Here is an 18,899-nt window from a genome sequence, read left to right as displayed (position 1 = left end):
AACACAATGATTCCCAAAGTATGGCCCCCAGACCAACCGCATCAACATCACCTAGGAGTTTATCAGAAATACGAATTCTCCGACCTCTCTACGGACCTTGAATCAGAGCCTTAACATCCCCTTTAGGGTGGTATCCTGAAACATATTTTATTAGCTGGCCGGTGATTCTGAGTTGTGGTAAGGTCTGACATCCACCATTACAACCTAGTAAAGAGAACCTTTTCTGAAACACAGTTCTGATTTGCAGCAGCAGTTCCACATCACGTAAATTTAGCCATTTTAGTATTAGAGTGTAAATGCACATCTTGGACTGAATTGTTGGGGTGTGAGTTTCTGTATAGAACAGATCTCTGGACCAATAATGGTTGCTCACGATTATGTACTGTATGGAGTAACGTGCCTTCAGTTCTCAGAAAAGCAAGTAACAAGAAATGTAAATTATAAAGTTAAAGGAGCCAGCAGGTTTCATAGTGGTTAAGGCACTGGACTCCCACAGGGCTAATCATGGTTCAAGTCCCGAACCTGATGGCTTGAAAATCACATTGGGTGCTTGTATGTGCATGCATGCCTGCCCAAGATCCCAGGAAGACATGGAGGAAAAGGTATTGTGGCACAGCTGACCTCCCCTGTGGGGTTGATTTCTCACTTTCTCTTTCATTGTCTCTGTCTCTCTCCAATGAGCCCACCCATCCTATGGAAAAAAAACCTCAAATAATAATAATAATGCTAAAGAAGGGATTATATTTCCAAAGCTTCCTTTCAGCTCACCTTTATGGCATATCTCCTAAGCAAAAGTGATTTAATGAACATGGAAGGAATGTGATATGATATTAACGTTCCCACATTAAGAGCCAAAGACCTGCGTTTTTCATTATCAGCTGTTAAGTTATCCAGAAAAATTATGTATTTTCAGGGAGATTTCTCATCATTTTTGATGAGCTAAAAACACCACAGTAGAAAAGTCTATGATTCAACATGAGCATCAAGAACCTATAATGTTCCAAAATGATATTTCCAGATGACAGAAAGTAGGGAGAAGAGATACATATACTGAATGCAAAAAAGCTCCTGACAAGCCCAGAAGAATTCATTAAATCTGACAGAACAATGAACAGGATAAAAAAGAAAAACATCTATACCTGGATTAAACATATACATGCTGCTAGAGTATTGGTTTGGAAAGATTTGGCTTGGAAACAACATATATTAAATGGAAAAAAGCTTTCTATTTCAATGAACTCCCTGTGAGCCATCATCATGACCCTCCATAGCCCCAAAAGCAACAGTGACCTTAGGATGCCTAGCGGAAGCAAAGTACCTGAAGGCAAAACTACAGTTGTGCTCTGATGTGCTCTGGGCAAAGCACACCTGAAATACATACATTCCATTCCAGGCCCCACACTTTATGAAGAACATAGGTAGAATTTATGGAGAGCATGGGCAGAGTGGAATAGCAAGGATGATGCTGTGACTAGAAACTATGATGTCTGCGGGGTAAGCAAAATAACTGCTTGTAACTAGACTACAGAAGAAAAGACTCAGGAGGGTGTCCAGGCATGCTAGCTATCTTCAAATACGTGAAGAGTTGTCGCAAGAAAAAAGAAACTACCATGTTCTATGAAAGTAACAAGGAGCTACCATGTTCTATGTGATCGATTCTAAGAAGTAAAACTTAAAGTCAATGAGAGAAGCTACCTTCGATTCTGAAAAAGATAAAGTAACGAACAGAAAGAGTTGCTGTTCTAGGACAGCTGGTGGCATGGTGGGTAAGGCAGCTGGATCTCACAGGACTGTGCACTTTGAGACCTGGACCTGGTGGTTTGGAAAACACACCAGGTATATGTGGGTACCCGAAATCCTGATAGGAGAATGGAGAAGAAAGGACTGTGGCAAGGCCGCTCCTCTTGGGTGTGCTTTCTCACTTTCCTTCTCTGTCTCTCTCTTTCTCTGGAAAGCTCATGTACCTTGTAGCAAGCCAAAATAAATAAATGAATAAAAGGAAGAAGTTGCTGTGATAGTTTCTGTATCAATTTGGCTGGGCTATAGTAACCATATATTCAAGCCAACACTAATGCAGGAGTCAGCTTGAAGGTATTTGGTAGATGTAGTCAACATTTACAATCAGTAGCCCTTAAGTAAAAATTACATCATTTTAACAATGTGGGTGGGCCTCATCCAATTACCGGAAGTCTTCCAAAGCAAAAATCGAGGTTTATGGGAGTAGAAGAAGTTCTACCTCAAGACTGCAACATTAACTCCTACGCGAGTTTCCAGCCTGCCTTACAGATTTCAGCCTTTCCAGCTACCAATGGCATGGGAAACAATTCCTTTAAAGAAATAAAGGCATGGGTGGATGAGTGAATAGAGACGTGTCTGTGTATCCTATTGATTTTATTTCTCTGGGGAACCTTGACTTGCATCACGCAAGGATGGAATGGTTTACTTCCAGTTTACATTCCCATCCCTGGAAACATTCAAGTGCAGACAAGGAAACCATTTGGGTCATTATGTGAAGATTACATAAAACATTCCCCACTAAAGGCAACTAGAAAGCCTGTGCATCAAACCAGACCATGTAATCTAACTCGCATTATTCACCTATTCATGATACGAGGACCCTGTGTGTGTTGAGCCTCACTGTGTAAGGCTATCGGGGTACAAGATGAGAAGAAATAGCCACTGTGCTGCCATTTTGGAACATACTCTGTAGGGCGTCAGGCTAGCCATTCTAGAACACAGAGTTAGTGTTCAACAGATACTTGCTGAATGGATAACTAAATGAATAAATGAACATACATTTTACGATAGCAGAAAAGCATCCGCACATATCCACATATACATATGTGTTATTTGAGAATGTTATCAAAAATATTAAAATGTACAAAAAGGATTATGTTTTAATAAGGATAAGATATGATTAGCAAACATTTTATAACATACCATGTTTCCATCTCTAATAAGGCCTAAGGCTAACTTATTTTTCCTCTCTTCCTCTCTGGATCTCTCTGTCTTATATACTAACCCTAAAATAATGGACTCAATGTCTGTTCATTCCACATATATGAAACTGTAAATTCCTTTCTTTAAATCTTTTTTTATTTATTTTTATCATAATCTTGTTTATATTACATTGAATCACATTGAAACTGTAAATTCCTAAAGTAGAGAAACTACAGCCCCTGGATAGTCTGTAGCATTCCTTCTTGTTTTGTATGCTAACAGCCAACCCTTACTGTTGGCCAGAATGTATGAGAGCCAGAGAATTCCCGATACTGCTTTTCCAAACACAAATGTTAAGAAACATAGGGAAAGTACTATGCAGATTTTTTTAAAAAGAGTCTTTGTATTAACTCCACATAAGTAACAGGTGTTATTTTTAAAAGTACCTTCAAAACCAGACTTTCATTTTTTTCCTGCCTACATCACTGAAGAAAAAAAAAAAAAGCAAAGCAAATCAGTGTATCATTGGAAAGATGATTAAAAAGACACATGGATGGATGAAACAGATTTAAATCCTAGTTTCACAGTTAGTCTTACCTCTTTTCTTTCTCTCTTTCTCTCTCTCCCTCTTTCTTTCTTTTTCTTTCTCTCTTTCTCTCACATTATAATGACAGGACACAGTGCAACATTGGCTACTTGGTAACAAAGAGAATCTTATTCTTTAGCTAAAGATGATTCATCAGTTTCTTTACACTTGTTCCAAGGATACAATAAATAGAATACAACACCACAAGAATACTTTCTTTTATACATAGGTTGCTGAGAATCTTGTCAATACTGATTATAACACACCTGCTACTCACAGAAGGCTTTGCCATGCATTTTCATTCACTGAAAACTGGAAATATCTTAGAAAAACAAAACTCAGGTTTTACAAAGTTCATTTCATAAAATTCTAATGATAATTTTATTTCCTAATATAAAACATTTGATAGGATATAAAATAGAACTGAGTAATAGAAAATGAAAACATTAGCAGCAAAGTTGCAAGAGCCTTGCAGAGAGTCACAGACTGGGATTCCAGACTCAGCTTTGGGACGAAGCTGGGTGACCCAGCTAAGGCTCTCTCTCTCTCTCTTCATCTCTCCATCTCTCCTTCTCTCTCTCTCTCATATGTATCTCTCATATATGTGCACGTGAGCTTTACATATTTATTTGTTCGTGCTAAAATTACCTATTTCAGACTGCCTTGCCTTTACAGTATGAAATTCATTTTCAATGGGATGTAAGAATTATGACTGTTTTCTGAAACCACATCAATTTTCAAAGGCAGCTGTAGCAACTGAGATGGGTTTACACTGGAATTTTGGCTTCAAAGCCAGCACCACCTTGAAAATTTGGCTTATTTCCCCAAACCCATAAGTTGGAGAAACACCAGGAATAAAAAGGGGAATTACAAGGATGATTTAAAATTTTCTTCACTCCCTTTAAAGTTAGTCCCTCTACGTTGCCAAGAAAACAAGTCAAGATCAAAATGGAACAGATAGATGTCTGTTACTTAACTCCAGAAACATATTTCAGTGAATAAATTAGCCATCACTTAAAAATAAAGGACATGAATTTTAATGACATATTCCAATAGAAAAAAAAAAAAAAGCAAGGACAGAGATATGTCCTTTTGGCTTTGAAAAACAGTTTTAATTCTTTTTTTATTTTCCATTACTATTTCCTTTCTAGTTATATGTGTGTGCATGTGTGCGTGTATTAATTTTTATTTATTTATTTTTAGAGAATGACCTTAACCAAGACTTGGTCATTGTCAGCCTACAAAGTACTTAATGCTCACCAGTAAGAAATTGATTTTCATTTTTCCCCCAAACCCTCTTAAGCAGCACCATTCCTCATCTTTGCTTTTCTTCACGGGAAATACAAGAAAGGTCAGTAATGATGTAACTTGCACAGAAGTCTGGCTTTCATAAATAGCTACCCACGGGCATACACCTAACATTCAAAAACACTCTTTTATTGCTCTTGGAGTGGAAAAAATGAATGACAATCAACTCCACTAAGCTATTTGCCTCTTTTGGTTTTACTATCTTTGCAGGTAAAGGAAGATAAAAACACTACAAAGACACAGGAAATCACATCACCATATTTTATAACAAGAAAAAAGCTATAATTTTCTAGCCCCATCCAAACTTACCTCAAACTCCCTCCCTTGGACCCATTCCTTTAAACACCATCTCTTCCTCTAACCTCCACCAACACAAGAAACCAGTGGATATCATTTCTGGCAATCTTTCCATTTCAAAAGCTAGCTGGGGAAAGTGTCTACCCACACACGTATGTGAGCACACGCACGTACTGGTGAGCGCTAAGCAAGTTCCCTCCTGGAAATAGGGAAGCACAGTGTACGCCTCTTCTCACCCTCAATATTTTAAGGAAATGAACTCCTAAGATGACACGGGCTCACTCTGTGGCCTGGTAGTTACGTGGCCTGGAGCTCACATGACTGACTGCACGGTTTGAGTCCTGGATCCAGAGGCTTGAGAAACACACGAGGAGTGTGTGTGTGTGTGTGTGTGTGTGTGTGTGTGTGTTCAGAATTCTGAAAGGAAAAGAAGATGGAGAAGGGACGGTTGCGTGACCATGGCACATGGTAGGGAGGGGGCTTTTTCACTTTCTCTTTCATTAATGGATGAAATAAGTAAATAAATAACATAAAAATCTTACATGATCTTCTGCCTACTCTCCCATGTTTACTGCAGCATTATTCGCAATAGTCAAGACATAGAAAAGACCAAAGTGCTCATCACAGATGAAAAAAGCTTTTTTTTTTTTTTTTAAAAAAAAAGGCAGCATATATAGATACTGGAATATTATTCGGATTTATAAAAAAGCAGGGAATTCTGCCACTCACAGCAACATGGATAAACATAGAGGACACTGTGTTAAGTGAAATAAGGGACAAATATATGATCTCACTTACATACAGATTCTAAAACAGTCAGACTCCTAGAAGTAGGAGTAAAATGGTGGTTACCAGGGCTGGGCTGTGGTTGGAGGATGGAAGTTAGGGATGGAGAGAGAAAGAGGAGGCATTGGTCAAAGGGTACAAAGTTTCGGTCAGAAGCTTTAAGTTCTGTGACCAATTGCATAGCCTGGTACCTAACTTACAGTTAATAATAGAGGATCTACAATGTTTTCACCACAAAGAAATGATAAGTATTCGAAGTGGTGAATATGAATTATCTTGATTTCATCATTCCACAATGCATACAGGTCTCAAAACCTCACAGGGAGGGTATCTATTACACATATACAATTATTTGTCAATTAAAAATAAGATAAAACAGAAAAAATAAAACTTGATTGGTGACTTAAAACAAAAAGATCATGAAGAGCGATAATGGCCCAAAGCTTGAAGCACTGATCGGAACCATAACAGGTTCAGGGCTCCTCAGTGCTCGCATTCACCTAATGAGCACAGTGACCGTACACTGCGCACCTGTGGTCCTCCAACTGGACGGGAACCCTAAGCATTATTATAGTCACAGCCTGGGAAACACGCACTTGTTACATCTTCCTGAAGAAGACACTTCAGTCACTGAGTTTTTTTGGGGGAAATTGTCTTCATATTTCAACAAATGTAGCTGTATTATGGACTAATATTAAGTTTTGCATCAATTTTATATAGTAAAACATACAAAATAACCACATGATTTTTAGATGCTTACATACCACCAACTCCCTAAATTTTTATTTTCTTATATGAATACTTTCAAGACAATATTCAAGCAGCATCATACTACACCATTAAGTCTGAAGGAAGGAAAGGAACTGGTGTATAGCTTTTTGTATTTTAGAAGGTAAAAGATTATTCAATAGCATAAGGAAGCAGACCTACCCAAGGTGCTATGAATGCTGCTTTTTTATTTGTATATGAGATCTTATAAACATATTCCAACCATAAAGAACACACATATTTTAAAACAGTTTTAATACATAATGGAAAAATCACTTTTAAAATAAGAATTGTTCTTGAGTCACTTAAAAATTGAAAACAACTTTTCATAACTTTATATAACTGAAGAAGGTGGATAGGGAGAGGCCGGTGACAACAGAAGAAGAAGAAGAAAGAAGAAAAAGGAAGAAGAAGGAAGAGGAAGAAAAAATAAATCAGGTCTCTTTGTGGCAAGGGAAAAATATCTCAAGCTTGTTTGCATTTGGCACCCAATTTATGGCCCAGAATGTGAGTCTGTGAACTTAAGCCTTCATGGATGAGTGCATCAATTGGTTTTTGAATTAGAAGGTAGCATTACTCAATTAACTTTGAGACTAGCCCTTTTCAGAAATACACTATGCTGTGGCATATAGTATTTCCATTCTAAAATGAGAATCAACTGTGAAGCTAAATTTAAAATGTCAGTTGTTTTTCTATCAGCCCCTCCCACACTTGCTACAGATTTGAAGAACTGGAATACAGGAAACATTTAAATAAGAATGTGTGAATTCTAGGTTTAGTAGCAGATCGTTCTGCTTTAATTACTCAGCCTGTCAAAATACAGACTGATGCACAGAAATAAAGACGTCTATGTCCTACATGCCTATTATTAGTGCTTTACCCTTGGCCAGTGAAGGTGCGTAAGTTTCCCAGGCTGGGGCAGAAGAAGATGGGAAAGGCTCGCACTCTGCAGTACCCTCAGGGAGCTCACCATGATGTCCCTCACCGGCAACATCACCTCAAGACAGACTGTAAAGGGAACCAGCAGTTAGCATAATGGCTATGTCGCTGGACTCCCACGTAGTCGACCATGATTCGCATCCCAGACCTGGTGGCTTAAAACTCACGCCGGGTGCGTGTGCGTGCATGCCCAAGATCCTGAGAGGAGAATGGAGGAGAAGGGATTGCGGTGTGGCCATCCCCCCCGATGGGTGATTTCTTGCTTTCTGTCTCTGTCTCTCTCTGTCTGTCTGGCGAGTGCACGCACCCTATAGCGAAAACCTCTCTAAATAATAAAAAAAAAAAAGACAGACTGTAAAGGGAACCAGCAGTTAGCATAATGGCTATGTCGCTGGACTCCCACGTAGTCGACCATGATTCGCATCCCAGACCTGGTGGCTTAAAACTCACGCCGGGTGCGTGTGCGTGCATGCCCAAGATCCTGAGAGGAGAATGGAGGAGAAGGGATTGCGGTGTGGCCATCCCCCCCGATGGGTGATTTCTTGCTTTCTGTCTCTGTCTCTCTCTGTCTGTCTGGCGAGTGCACGCACCCTATAGCGAAAACCTCTCTAAATAATAAAAAAAAAAAAGACAGACTGTAAAGAAAAATAGGCAAAAGGGAGCAGAATCCTCAACAGAGCAGACCCTATAAATAGTGCCAGGGAAATGCATGTGCACACCCCCACACACCCCTACCTCTCATACCTTTGCATCAAGGCTCCTCAGTAATGAGCACATTATTACATTTTGCCTCTGTTGATACTTCTATGGTCAAACTGTCATGCAGAAAGTTCTGGTAAATGCTAAATTCAGTTTTAAACAGAGGGTTTAATCCACTACCTGGGCTTGGGACACCATCTACCATGTGCCACAAGCACTTTTAAATTTAAGAGTGTTAATTTATTGATGACCGTAACTTATTTCTGGCCACTTTCACAAGATTTACTAGAAGTTACCAAGCGTAATGTTATGATCCTCATTTTAATTGACACTGGCCAGACTCTGGATTCAAGAAAGAGGGGAAGGAAAAAAAAAAAAAAAAACAGAAAAAGTATGTGGAGGTATTGTGTGTGAGGGTACACTGAGGAGGGATAAAGAGTCTTTGTCCTATAAACTTTCTATCTTTGTAAGAGAGGTCCTCAAAGTTCCTAACAAATGTGTATTATGAAAAAATTATAAACAGATATACCAAAGTAAACTCATGTTTTAATTCCATTGTTCCAGGAACTTTTCGAAGCCCCCTTGTATTTCTTTACTAGAGAACTTACGAACTAAAATAAGCACACTTGAAAAATTATAATATAAGCCCATAGTTGAGCATTGGTTATGTAACAAATGCTGTTCCAAAATACTTGCATGTGGAGACCAGACAGTGACACGGCATAATGCCATGCTCTGGGAGGCTGAACGACATAGAAAGGTTCTGAGTTCATATCCAGAGACCTGCCTGAGCACAGAAGGCACCGCATGTCCATGACCTTGGGCTGGCCAGGGCTGTAGGGAGACTGCAGTGTGGGGACACCCCCTCATGTACCTCTCTTCCTCTCCGTCTCACTTGCTCATGGAGGAAAGAAATACATACTATTTTGGGGGAAAAAAAGAAAATTAATTTAAATATGTGCATGTAATAATTCATTTCATCTCACTGAGATAAGCAGTATTCTGTGTTTATCTGAATTGGAGAAATGGAGAACTTAAGTAACTTGCCTAAGTCGCCGAATTGGCACAGTTATGAAAGGGAAGAACTGAGAGTCGAACGGCATGGCATGATCCCAGCGCATGCTCTTGACTCCAAGTTGTCCTACTCATTATTAGAAAATGGGCACTAGGTCTTATTCGCCTTCAGTTCCAAACTGGTACTGAGTATGGGGAAAAGCGGAAGGGACAAGCTAAGCTTGAATTCTCTGAAGCACTCACAGAAACCCAGGTCCAGTCAGAGATGTTCAGTTTAAGCCCTCCCAAGAGCTGAAGCTGGTTCCCTAAGGGGTGCTTTCCCTGCTGGGTCTTAGGAAACTGGAAGACCATGCCAGTCTGGGGAGGCATTTGAATAAGTGAGCAGTTGCAGTTATATTCCAGCAGCTGTAATTTCTTGCAAACTGAAGAAAGCAAATGTTACTTATAAGATTTTTGTAGTCTCTATCCTACAAAGGGGGAAGAAATGGTACGAGTAGACACGCCCTTCATATAGCCACATATGATGATAAGAAATTAGATTAAACATACATTTAACATCGCTACAGTCTGGAGGCTAGACAGTGGCTCAGGGGTAAAATGTGACACTCTGCAAGGTGGATCCAGATGGGAGTGTTCTGGGTTTGCATCCAGAAACCTCCCTGAGCATGCTGGGCACCACCCGTGCCTATGATTCAGGGCTAGCTGAAGCTGGAGGTGGATTGTGGTGTCAGGACCCTGGTGGGCTTACTGTCTCCCTGTCTGACTCATGGAACAAATTAATTAAGTATTGTTGCAGTCTATTTTCAAAATTGATAGATAGGAAGTAATTTGTGGTTGTTTTCACTGAGCTACGAAAAAGATCTCAGAATTGTCTTCCAGAAGCATCAGTCAAACCAGCACTACATTTTAAATATGAGGTGCGGTTACAGGTCTCATAAAAATAGTCTAATGTCAAGGCATGTCGTCTGTCACTTTCATCCGAATGAAAACAAATACAAATGGTGAAATGTATATGAGGGTGGATGGAGAAATGACTCCCAGGAAGATTGGTTAATCAAGAATCCTAGGATTTGAGAGTTGGAAAAGGCTTAGTGAGCAATTTCAGCCTCTGCACTTTACATGAAACAAAACTTAGGTCAGTAGAACGTGTTTTCCACGTACAGGTGTTATTGCCAGCTCCGAGTGTGAGACATCAGCCCTTGGAGAAGAGTCTGGATTGGGAAGACAAGAGGGTAGTATGGAGACGGAACTCAGCCCATGAAGGCTACTTAGTAGGAGCAATGAGGGGGGAACAGGAACACCAAGGAGTGAGATATCTCGGGACCCAGGGGAGAAAGAAATTTTAGGAAATGAATAAGACATGACATTGGGTGTGAAAGGAGGCATAAGATCAGAATCAGAAAATGCTCAGGAGATTTAATGGCTATTGACCAGTGATGGTCTCAGCAAGAGCAGTTTCAACTGCATGGTTCAATGGGATGGTTGGATGGAAGACAGCCACGCTGCATGCAATGAGTGGGGGACTTCAAAGACAGTAGACATAAAGCCCATATTCAGTAAGTCTGAAGAAAAGAAAAAGATGGAGCAGTAGTCAGAGAAACACTTAGGGAAAAACAGTCAAGAGAGAATGAGAAAAATAACTGAAAGAAGAACTGAAACAACTTGGGGGAAGATGACAGAAACTGGGATCAAAGCTCAGACTGATGGGAAGTTCTCGACTTACTCTGAGAAAGTGAAAATGGATACAGACAGCTAAGTGTTTTTCTCAGCTGAATTTTTATTTCGATATTTAGCCTTTAAAACCATGTGGAGTTTATTTTAATGAATAAGATTTGTTTTCAAATTGCCTCTTTTATTGCCTTCCATCAGTTTGGAATGAATGAATCATAGACAGCCAGCCCCTAGGCCTAGACCCTTCACTCCCAGGACTTAGGCAAGCTATTGTTGGCAGCTCAGGCCTGTTCACACACTCCCTCCCCTTCATCTTCAGCACTGGAACTATTTCCTCATTCTGCAGCTCCTTCTACCAGCTACAGAAATGGGGTTCTCACGCCATTAGGAAACCCTGAGAAGATTAACTGGGGAGGAGTTTAACTGTCTTCACTTGAGTGAAGGCTGACAGTTTCTCAGCCTTGCCAACTATCTATTTTCCTCCTTTGGTTTCTGCCAGAGGCAAGAGCAAATGGCAAGTCAGAGAAAAAAATGCTGGCAAAAATGAAGACAAGAAAAAGGCAGAATAGGAAAGATTACTGCTGTCATTAAGCCGAAGAGTAGATTAGGAAAGAGAGAGGCTGGTCATAGAGTTGAAAGGTGCTTATGTGTGTTGAAGATTATGTGGGAGATCGGCTGATGCCATGGGGGTTAGCACTGGACTCCCACATAGGTGACCGCAGTTCAAGTCTCAAACCTGTGGCTTGCTTCCTCACTTTCCCTCTCTCTCTTGCTAGCCTAATTAAAAATAATAAATAAAATCAAAACAAATAATTCTTAAAAAAAACGATTATGTGGGTTACCTGTTGTACTGAATTATCTAGTTTATTTCCAAGTGAGTGGCCCCTCTACAAACACATATCCACTAAATATCTGTTGAAGTCCTTTCTTAAGAACCAAAAGCTCTGGGTGCAGTCAATTACAATTCTTTCCTCCGATAAAAGAAAAAGACAATATTATCTGAAAAGCCATGTTGCCCTGATATCTTAGCAACACCTATGTTAGCATTCATTAATGATAAAAATCTAAACTATATTCAAATTGATATAAGGTACATTTTCTACTGTTTCACCATTAATCCTAAAGGTCTGCACACCTCAGGTGGGGAAAAAGAAAGTCTATGAATTACTGATGTTAGCCAGAATTTGCTCATTTAAAGTCACCATAGAGACACTGGTAGTCGCTGGTTTGCTTGAGGGCATGTGCTCCTAAATTTTGCAGAATCCTTCCCTGATTTTAGAAGCGTTGGACAATAATGCGGTTCTGTTTCTGACAGACGTATTTATTCAACCAGAATCCATTAGGCACCCAATGCAGGCTTGACTTTGAACAGTTTGTTGAGAATATCAAAACAAATAAGATATAAAATCAGCCCCTCAGGATTTCATATAGGGAATAAAAGAGCAAATATATATTTTTAATTTCCACAATCTGATTTCTCTGGAGGTTGCTTAATATACTTTCTCAGAATACCAAGGCCTATGATATACCCATTGCCTTGTCTGTTATCAGCCAAACCACTTTATCATAATAAGCGAGAGGCTACATAACAGCTGGCTATGCAAAATGAGAGTTCTAGATAAAGGGAAGGACTCATCTTCAAAAGCAACGAATGAGAATATCAGAAATGCCAACCACCCACCTGCCTAATCCCAAGAGACAGTAACAAAGACACACACACACTACAATTGCCACCACAAAAATCTTACCCGACTTGCCCACGCCTGCTCTCCCAAATACTGCCAGTTTGACCTCTGCACTTTTAGCCATGATGGGTGTTGGTAGATGATTGATTGCTGTGAAAACTAAAATGCTGAGTCAATCTTTTTTGGTTTCAGCCTTTGGATTCACCATATCATTGTAAATCTTGGAAGCGTCCACAATCCTTAAACAAAAGAGATTTGCGTGTGCATAAGTGACTGGGAAAGAAATTAATATTTAATTAAGCACTGATTAATTAGTAATTGTTCATTCATTAATAGTAAGCATCTACCATAGGTCAGCTGCAACCACTTGATCAGCACTTTCTTATTTGACCTTCGCCACTCTCCTGTAAGAGGTCTATTATAATTTGCTGTAAGTTATATGACTAACAAACAGTAGCTCCGGGAATTAAATTTAGGCCTGTCTGGTTCTAAAGCATGTATTTTCACATATGATAGCATTTATTACAGTTTGTTTTCAACAGACTTTTTAATGAAGGCATTGTTCTTGGCAATAATTAACAACGAATCCTCGAAGTACGTGGATCCATGTAGTTAGCCTCTGTACAAACACCATGTACAAACGTGTGCAATGGCCAGAGTCACTTTGGAGTCTCTTAATTTCCCTTTGGATGGAATACGAACATTCATATTCGTCAACTTCACGCACCCAGTGAAATTTTGCATTTCAGCATCAAGTTTGATCTCAGTGCGCACTAAACCACATGATCAAGTCAGGTGGCAGATATTCATTTTCCAGAAATCCAGATAAAATGTAAAGCCCAGATAAAAGCTCCAAGTTCAGATTCCTTTTCTATAACAACTTCAAGAAGCATGTTTACAGTTTCCCTAGCACTTGGGAAGCCACATTATATACAATGTAAAAATATTTCATATAGGTTGGACACTCAGGAACAACATCTAAGTTCTCAGACACTAGAAATGTAAAATTAGGAAGAGCTTTGGAGGAGAGAGATGTCAACCAAAAGAATCCATTAGCCATTGCAAAAATCTTTGCTGTGGACCAGACGTCCTTTGCCCGATTTATCACAGCCAGGTATGGGAGGTGGGTTCATTATCTCTGAAAGCTCTTTCATTTCTAGTCAGTCACATCTAATTAGTAGAAAGACCTTTCTTACATTGATCTGTAATCTATTTTCCCATGACTTCTACACATCATTCCTGGCTTTTCTCTATGAAATAATGCAAAACAAGTCAAATCTTGGTTTGCTCAGAACACGTCAAGTAGCCTAGGGTCCATTAGGAATCTTTGCCCTTTTCGAGCTTCTACTTTCTAGAAAAATGAGGCCAAGTAGGTTCATTTGTTCTTCATGGGATGTACATTATCATTTATGTATTTTTTTTATCCTACTTTTCCTTTTCATCATTTATGGTACTCTCCTTTGGCACTCGCTACTTTAATCACTCCTCAAATGTGATGTCCTCTGCATTCACTACTTGAGATGAGGCCTCATAAACATTGTCCCTGGGATTTTCACTGCCCTTTATCTGCACACTGGCTTCATCATGGCATAGCCACTGGCGTGAAGGCTCACATCTTGTATGTGCACTGCAGGTCCCCTGTTCTGAATTTCTACAATCAGTGGTTTAAACCTCAATACAGGGCTTGACTTCACTTTTGCCCGTGTTCAACTTAATCACGTGGGTCTTCATAATTCATCCACTTTTCCAGTCTGTAAAGATATTTTTTAAATGTAAATCTATTATCTAAACTTGTTAACTGCTCTGCCATGACTTTTTTGTCAACAAATTTTGGAAAAGATCTTCCCAAGAGAAAAATGAATTTCCTTCTGAAAAAGTATTTCTACAAAGACATTAACATGGAATCGTTTTCTTCAATGTGCATTTAAGCCATCACCCTGTACCTAACAGTGTTGGTTTCTGCCATCTCCAAAGTGCCAGTGCTTACACAGGAGAACGAAAAGGTCAACGTTAACATTAGGCATTTTTACTTCATCCTCTATAATGAAAAACATCTTAGTAATCATTAATAGTACAAAAACCAGAAGTTTACACATCTGTTATTTGTCCAGTCCCATACTTTTGGCTAAAGATAAAAGGATTTTATTATTTGTCATTTTATATTGATTCATTAAGAAGAGCCCCCCCCCATGTTTAAGGCCCAGCGTTTCATCACAGAAGCACAATAGATCGAGATAAACGAACGACATGAGTTCTAAATGGTAAACGCTTGCTGGCAAGTATCTCTTTAAAACATAACATGCATGCAATGTCTGAAACTTATTTAAACAATTTGCTATTTCATGCAAAACTGCTCATTCTTATGTATATCAGATCTAAGAATTATCTGTCTGATGAAGGCTTTATAAAACAGCCATCCAGAGTAATTAAAAAAAAAATAAAAAGACAAATATTTCAGCAACTCCCAAATGGCCACAGAGACATAGGAACTGCACGGAAGAGAGAGATTATTTTTACAAAAGAAAGGGTTATTTTTTTCCATTTACAACCTAATAAAGATACAGCTGGTTATTGTCAACTGTTAATTTTTTTAAAAAAAATCATTTAAAGGAAGACACAAAACTGACATAAATTCGACATGCGAAAAGTTACATTTGACAAGAGAGAAAACAATAAATGCATAAATTATTGTAATAAGTAACTAAATGCCAGGTTTCTGATGTTCTAAATACTTCATAATCTGTGATCTTCATAACATGGATCTTAGAAAACTCACGTGTCCTACTTTGGTCGTGTAGAAATATTCTGACTCGGACTAGAAGCTGTCCATTCACTTTTCATGTGGACAGTGGTTTATCCGGACAAACTCTTCCTAGTTCCCATCACCCCTAAAGGTGAAGTCACACCTAAATAATTAGGGAATTAGAAGCATAGTGGTTTTTTTTTTTCTTTCTAAACAAAGTAATTAAAGGAAAATTTAGAAAGAAGAAAAAAGCCTCCAAAACCCGTGTCACTATTAATGTGTCCATTTATTCATTCCACACACGTTAACCATGTACAAGCAATAGCAGCTGCTCCGAGCTTACTCTCTCAGACCTGTGATGTTTAGATCACTCATAACCTTATTTATTTATTAATAACCAGGTTTTGTTCCTAATACATCATTCCTAAGACAGCAGTTACCAAAGGTCATGCTCTCTACTTTCTCTTGGGGTGTGTTTGTGGGGGGAGAAAGCATCTCAATGTGGTAATCGGTTTTCTAACTTCGGTTGTTATGGTCTCATTAAAACAAAGTGCAGTCCTTTAGGGAAGCAAAGGACCTAGCCCAGGCATGGGAATGAGATTCCCTTTTCTCTTCAGACCACCTCTTCTCTGGCTCTGAAGTTAAGTTTTCCTGGTCTCCTTACCAGGAGCTCCTCTTCATCTTATCACAGGAGGCAGCACCCACTGCAAGGAGGCCATCTGTGAAGCCCCCACCACCACCACCACCGCTGTAGGTGTGCTCTCAGACCAACAGGTACTTGCAATGGTAAACAAGCCCAGTGAGGACTGCAGGCCATTTGCGTTAACCGAGGGAGTAAAATGCAGCTCAAGTCAGCAGGGTATTGAGTCTCAGCTCAGAGTGCTGTTAAGCCCGGGTGCTGGGTTCAGCTCTGTCTCTCAGGAAACCCCAAAGATGTCCTGGGAGCACCCAGTGACCAGGACGACTGCCTCAGAGGCCGAGCGCTCAGGGACTGGAATGGCCCTGAAGGGAGCAACCCAGAAGAGCCACCTGGACACGTGCGTGACACTCACCTGTTCACTCTCCAGGCCGGGGAAGCCGAGGTCCCCTGCAAGTTCGGGATCGTCCCCGGAGACCACGAAGCCCTCCCACGCAGCGCAGCCTAGGCTGCAGGCTGCGTTTTGGAGCTAGGGGGCTGAGATCGCGAGTAGGAGCTGCAGAGGATGCAAGGGCGGGTGGCCTGGCAGGGGTCTCCTCACTCGCGCTCGCTCCAACTAGCGGCGGAGGGACTGCGGCAGGACGCGAGCTCAGCCTGGCCGAGGCCGCCTGCGCTCCGCCGCCAGGATGCTGCAGTGCGGCGCTTCAGCGCCCCCTACTGGGGAAGAGGGCGGACTCCGCCCGGAGCTGCCTCCAGGCTTGAGAGGCTGAAAATTCCGGCCTTGGAGGTCTGTGCCCAAGACCCGCTTCTCTTCTTTTGCCAGGTCCTGGCCTCTAGGCTCTCACAGAAGTGCAGCTTCTTTGAGTAAAACCTTATGTATGAAAGCATCACGGCATGGTGTTTCCTTGCAATGAATGACCCTTTGAAGTACGTTTAATTGTCCCCATGATTCCCAAGAGGAAGCCAAAGGAGAAGGTACCTATCCAAGACTAGTAAATCGCTAGAATGAAATTCAAGCCGAATTGGAAACCGAGAGATGCTAGGAAAGACATAGCAACTGAACTGCATGGCAATTCATTTTTGTATCCTGTATCTGAGAAAGTGCCAGAGCTCCGCATCTGCCTTACAAGATCAGCATTTCTCTATAAAGGTTTGCACTGGAGTCATACCCACGCTGTGCCAGACCTGCTTTCATGTCCCTCATTCATTTCGTAGTTACACCCTCTCTGGAGACAAGCATTAGAATTATAATTACTACCCTTTCACAGATGAGGAGGTGAGCTCCAGAGAAGTTAGATGATTTCACGAGGACTATAAACATGAAATTTCTCATGCTGTTTTTTTATTCCCCCCCTTCCTTTTCAAACCTGGGCATTTACACCAGGTGGCCTCCAGAAAAACAGTGAAATATAGAGCAGACAAGGGCCAAGGCTAAAAGCCATTTCATAATGTGGTAGATAGAAAGGTGGTCACCACAAAGGCAGTTTCCAGGCCCCTGTCACAACAGAGGCAGTTTCCAGGCCCCTGTGACTGTAAAGCTTCTGGTGCTGGGAGTCGTGGGTCAAGCTGAATGGAGTAGCTAGGTGTGTGCGGAAGCAGGAGCCACTTAACTGAGCAGGAGCTGTCTTGGTAATTCTTTGAGAAAAGTCCAACACCATATCCTCTTCAAACACCGTTTCCTGATCACGACTCTATCCCCTCCCCCGACCTGGATGAGACACCCATGTCCCACAGCACCCTTTAATCTATCATTTCTATTTTTCAGCCTTCCCCACTCAACCTGGGATCTCCACAACGTCAGGAACGTATCCCATGTGTCTGTAGGCCCAGCGTGTACCGCGGTGCCTGACACAGAGTGGGCATTTAAGAAATAGTTATTGAATGAATAAAGAAAAGGAACAAATCGTGACAGGATACATTTGAATTTTTTGTTCATTTGTTTTTAATGTGCCAGAAGATGTATGCATTTCTTAGAGAAGAACAGGGGTGGCGGTGAGGATAGGGGGACAAGAAAGTAACCCCCCCAACATGGGGCATGGGCACACTGCAATCCCTTCTTCATCTCTCCCTCTTTTGGGGACTCTGGCATGCGTGGAACACATGCCTGGTGTGATTTTCAAGTGCAGTCAGCCATGTGAAATCCAGCTGCCTTAACCACCAGGACACACACTGGTGCTATGGGAATGAATTTTTTAGAAGCTGCATCTGAAATAGGCTATTCAGTAAGAGACTGAACATATGGGTCTGAGGTTTAAAATCAGGCCTGGGAAAGAGAAAAGGAGTTCCACATCTCAGCATGCAAAAGATCTTTGGAGCCTGGGCTGCAAAAAGAATTGCCCAGGTAGATTATACAGAAATTTATAGAATTCCAATTACATGGAATTTTGTCACATTCATATATTTCGGTTTCACTGGTTACATTTTCCCCCAGCAAAACTTATCTTCAGGGCAGAATTTAATGAAACTATCTATTTACAGAGACTCGAGTTAGAACTCCCAATTTACCAATTTATCTAATAGGAGTTATTGAAGAGAGCCCAAGACAGGTCCCATTTATAGCAGTTCTTCACTAAACAGTGTTTTCAAGGTCTTGCAGGTGCTATACTGCATAATTGAGAATATCTGCTTCTTTCTTTCCTTGTCATTACTAATTTATTGCTTTCAGCTTACTTTTCCTTACAATTATCCCTGCCTCCTTTTTTCCAAATACTGTATTTTTATATTTATTATATCGTTTCTTTTTAAAAATTGGAAACCATATTTACTATGATACATATTGAGGGAGTTCTACTTGGCACTACTCTTATATAATCTGTTTTCCCTATG

The 18,899-nt window shown here is 40.5% G+C and overlaps 1 protein-coding gene across 2 annotated transcripts in view; it reads right to left on the bottom strand.

Annotated features, from left to right (window-relative positions):
- Positions 1 to 16,719, bottom strand: part of RERG (RAS like estrogen regulated growth inhibitor) — a 141,253-nt gene extending 124,534 nt beyond the window's left edge. For both annotated transcript variants that reach the window (XM_006169945.3, XM_006169946.3), the window contains exons 1-2: positions 16,489 to 16,719; positions 12,757 to 12,932 (exon numbers count right to left, since the gene is read on the bottom strand). In XM_006169945.3, coding sequence (XP_006170007.1) covers positions 12,757 to 12,817 — 61 coding nt within the window. In that variant the 5' untranslated portion in view covers positions 12,818 to 12,932; positions 16,489 to 16,719. The remainder of the gene's footprint in view (positions 1 to 12,756; positions 12,933 to 16,488) is intronic.
- Between the last annotated feature and the right edge of the window lie 2,180 nt (positions 16,720 to 18,899).

Source organism: Tupaia chinensis, unplaced genomic scaffold (assembly GCF_000334495.1).
Source record: "Tupaia chinensis unplaced genomic scaffold, TupChi_1.0 Scaffold147869_1, whole genome shotgun sequence".
NCBI lineage: Eukaryota > Metazoa > Chordata > Mammalia > Scandentia > Tupaiidae > Tupaia > Tupaia belangeri.
The sequence above is the reverse complement of the archived record's forward strand: the minus strand, read 5'-3'. Positions and strand labels throughout refer to the sequence as shown.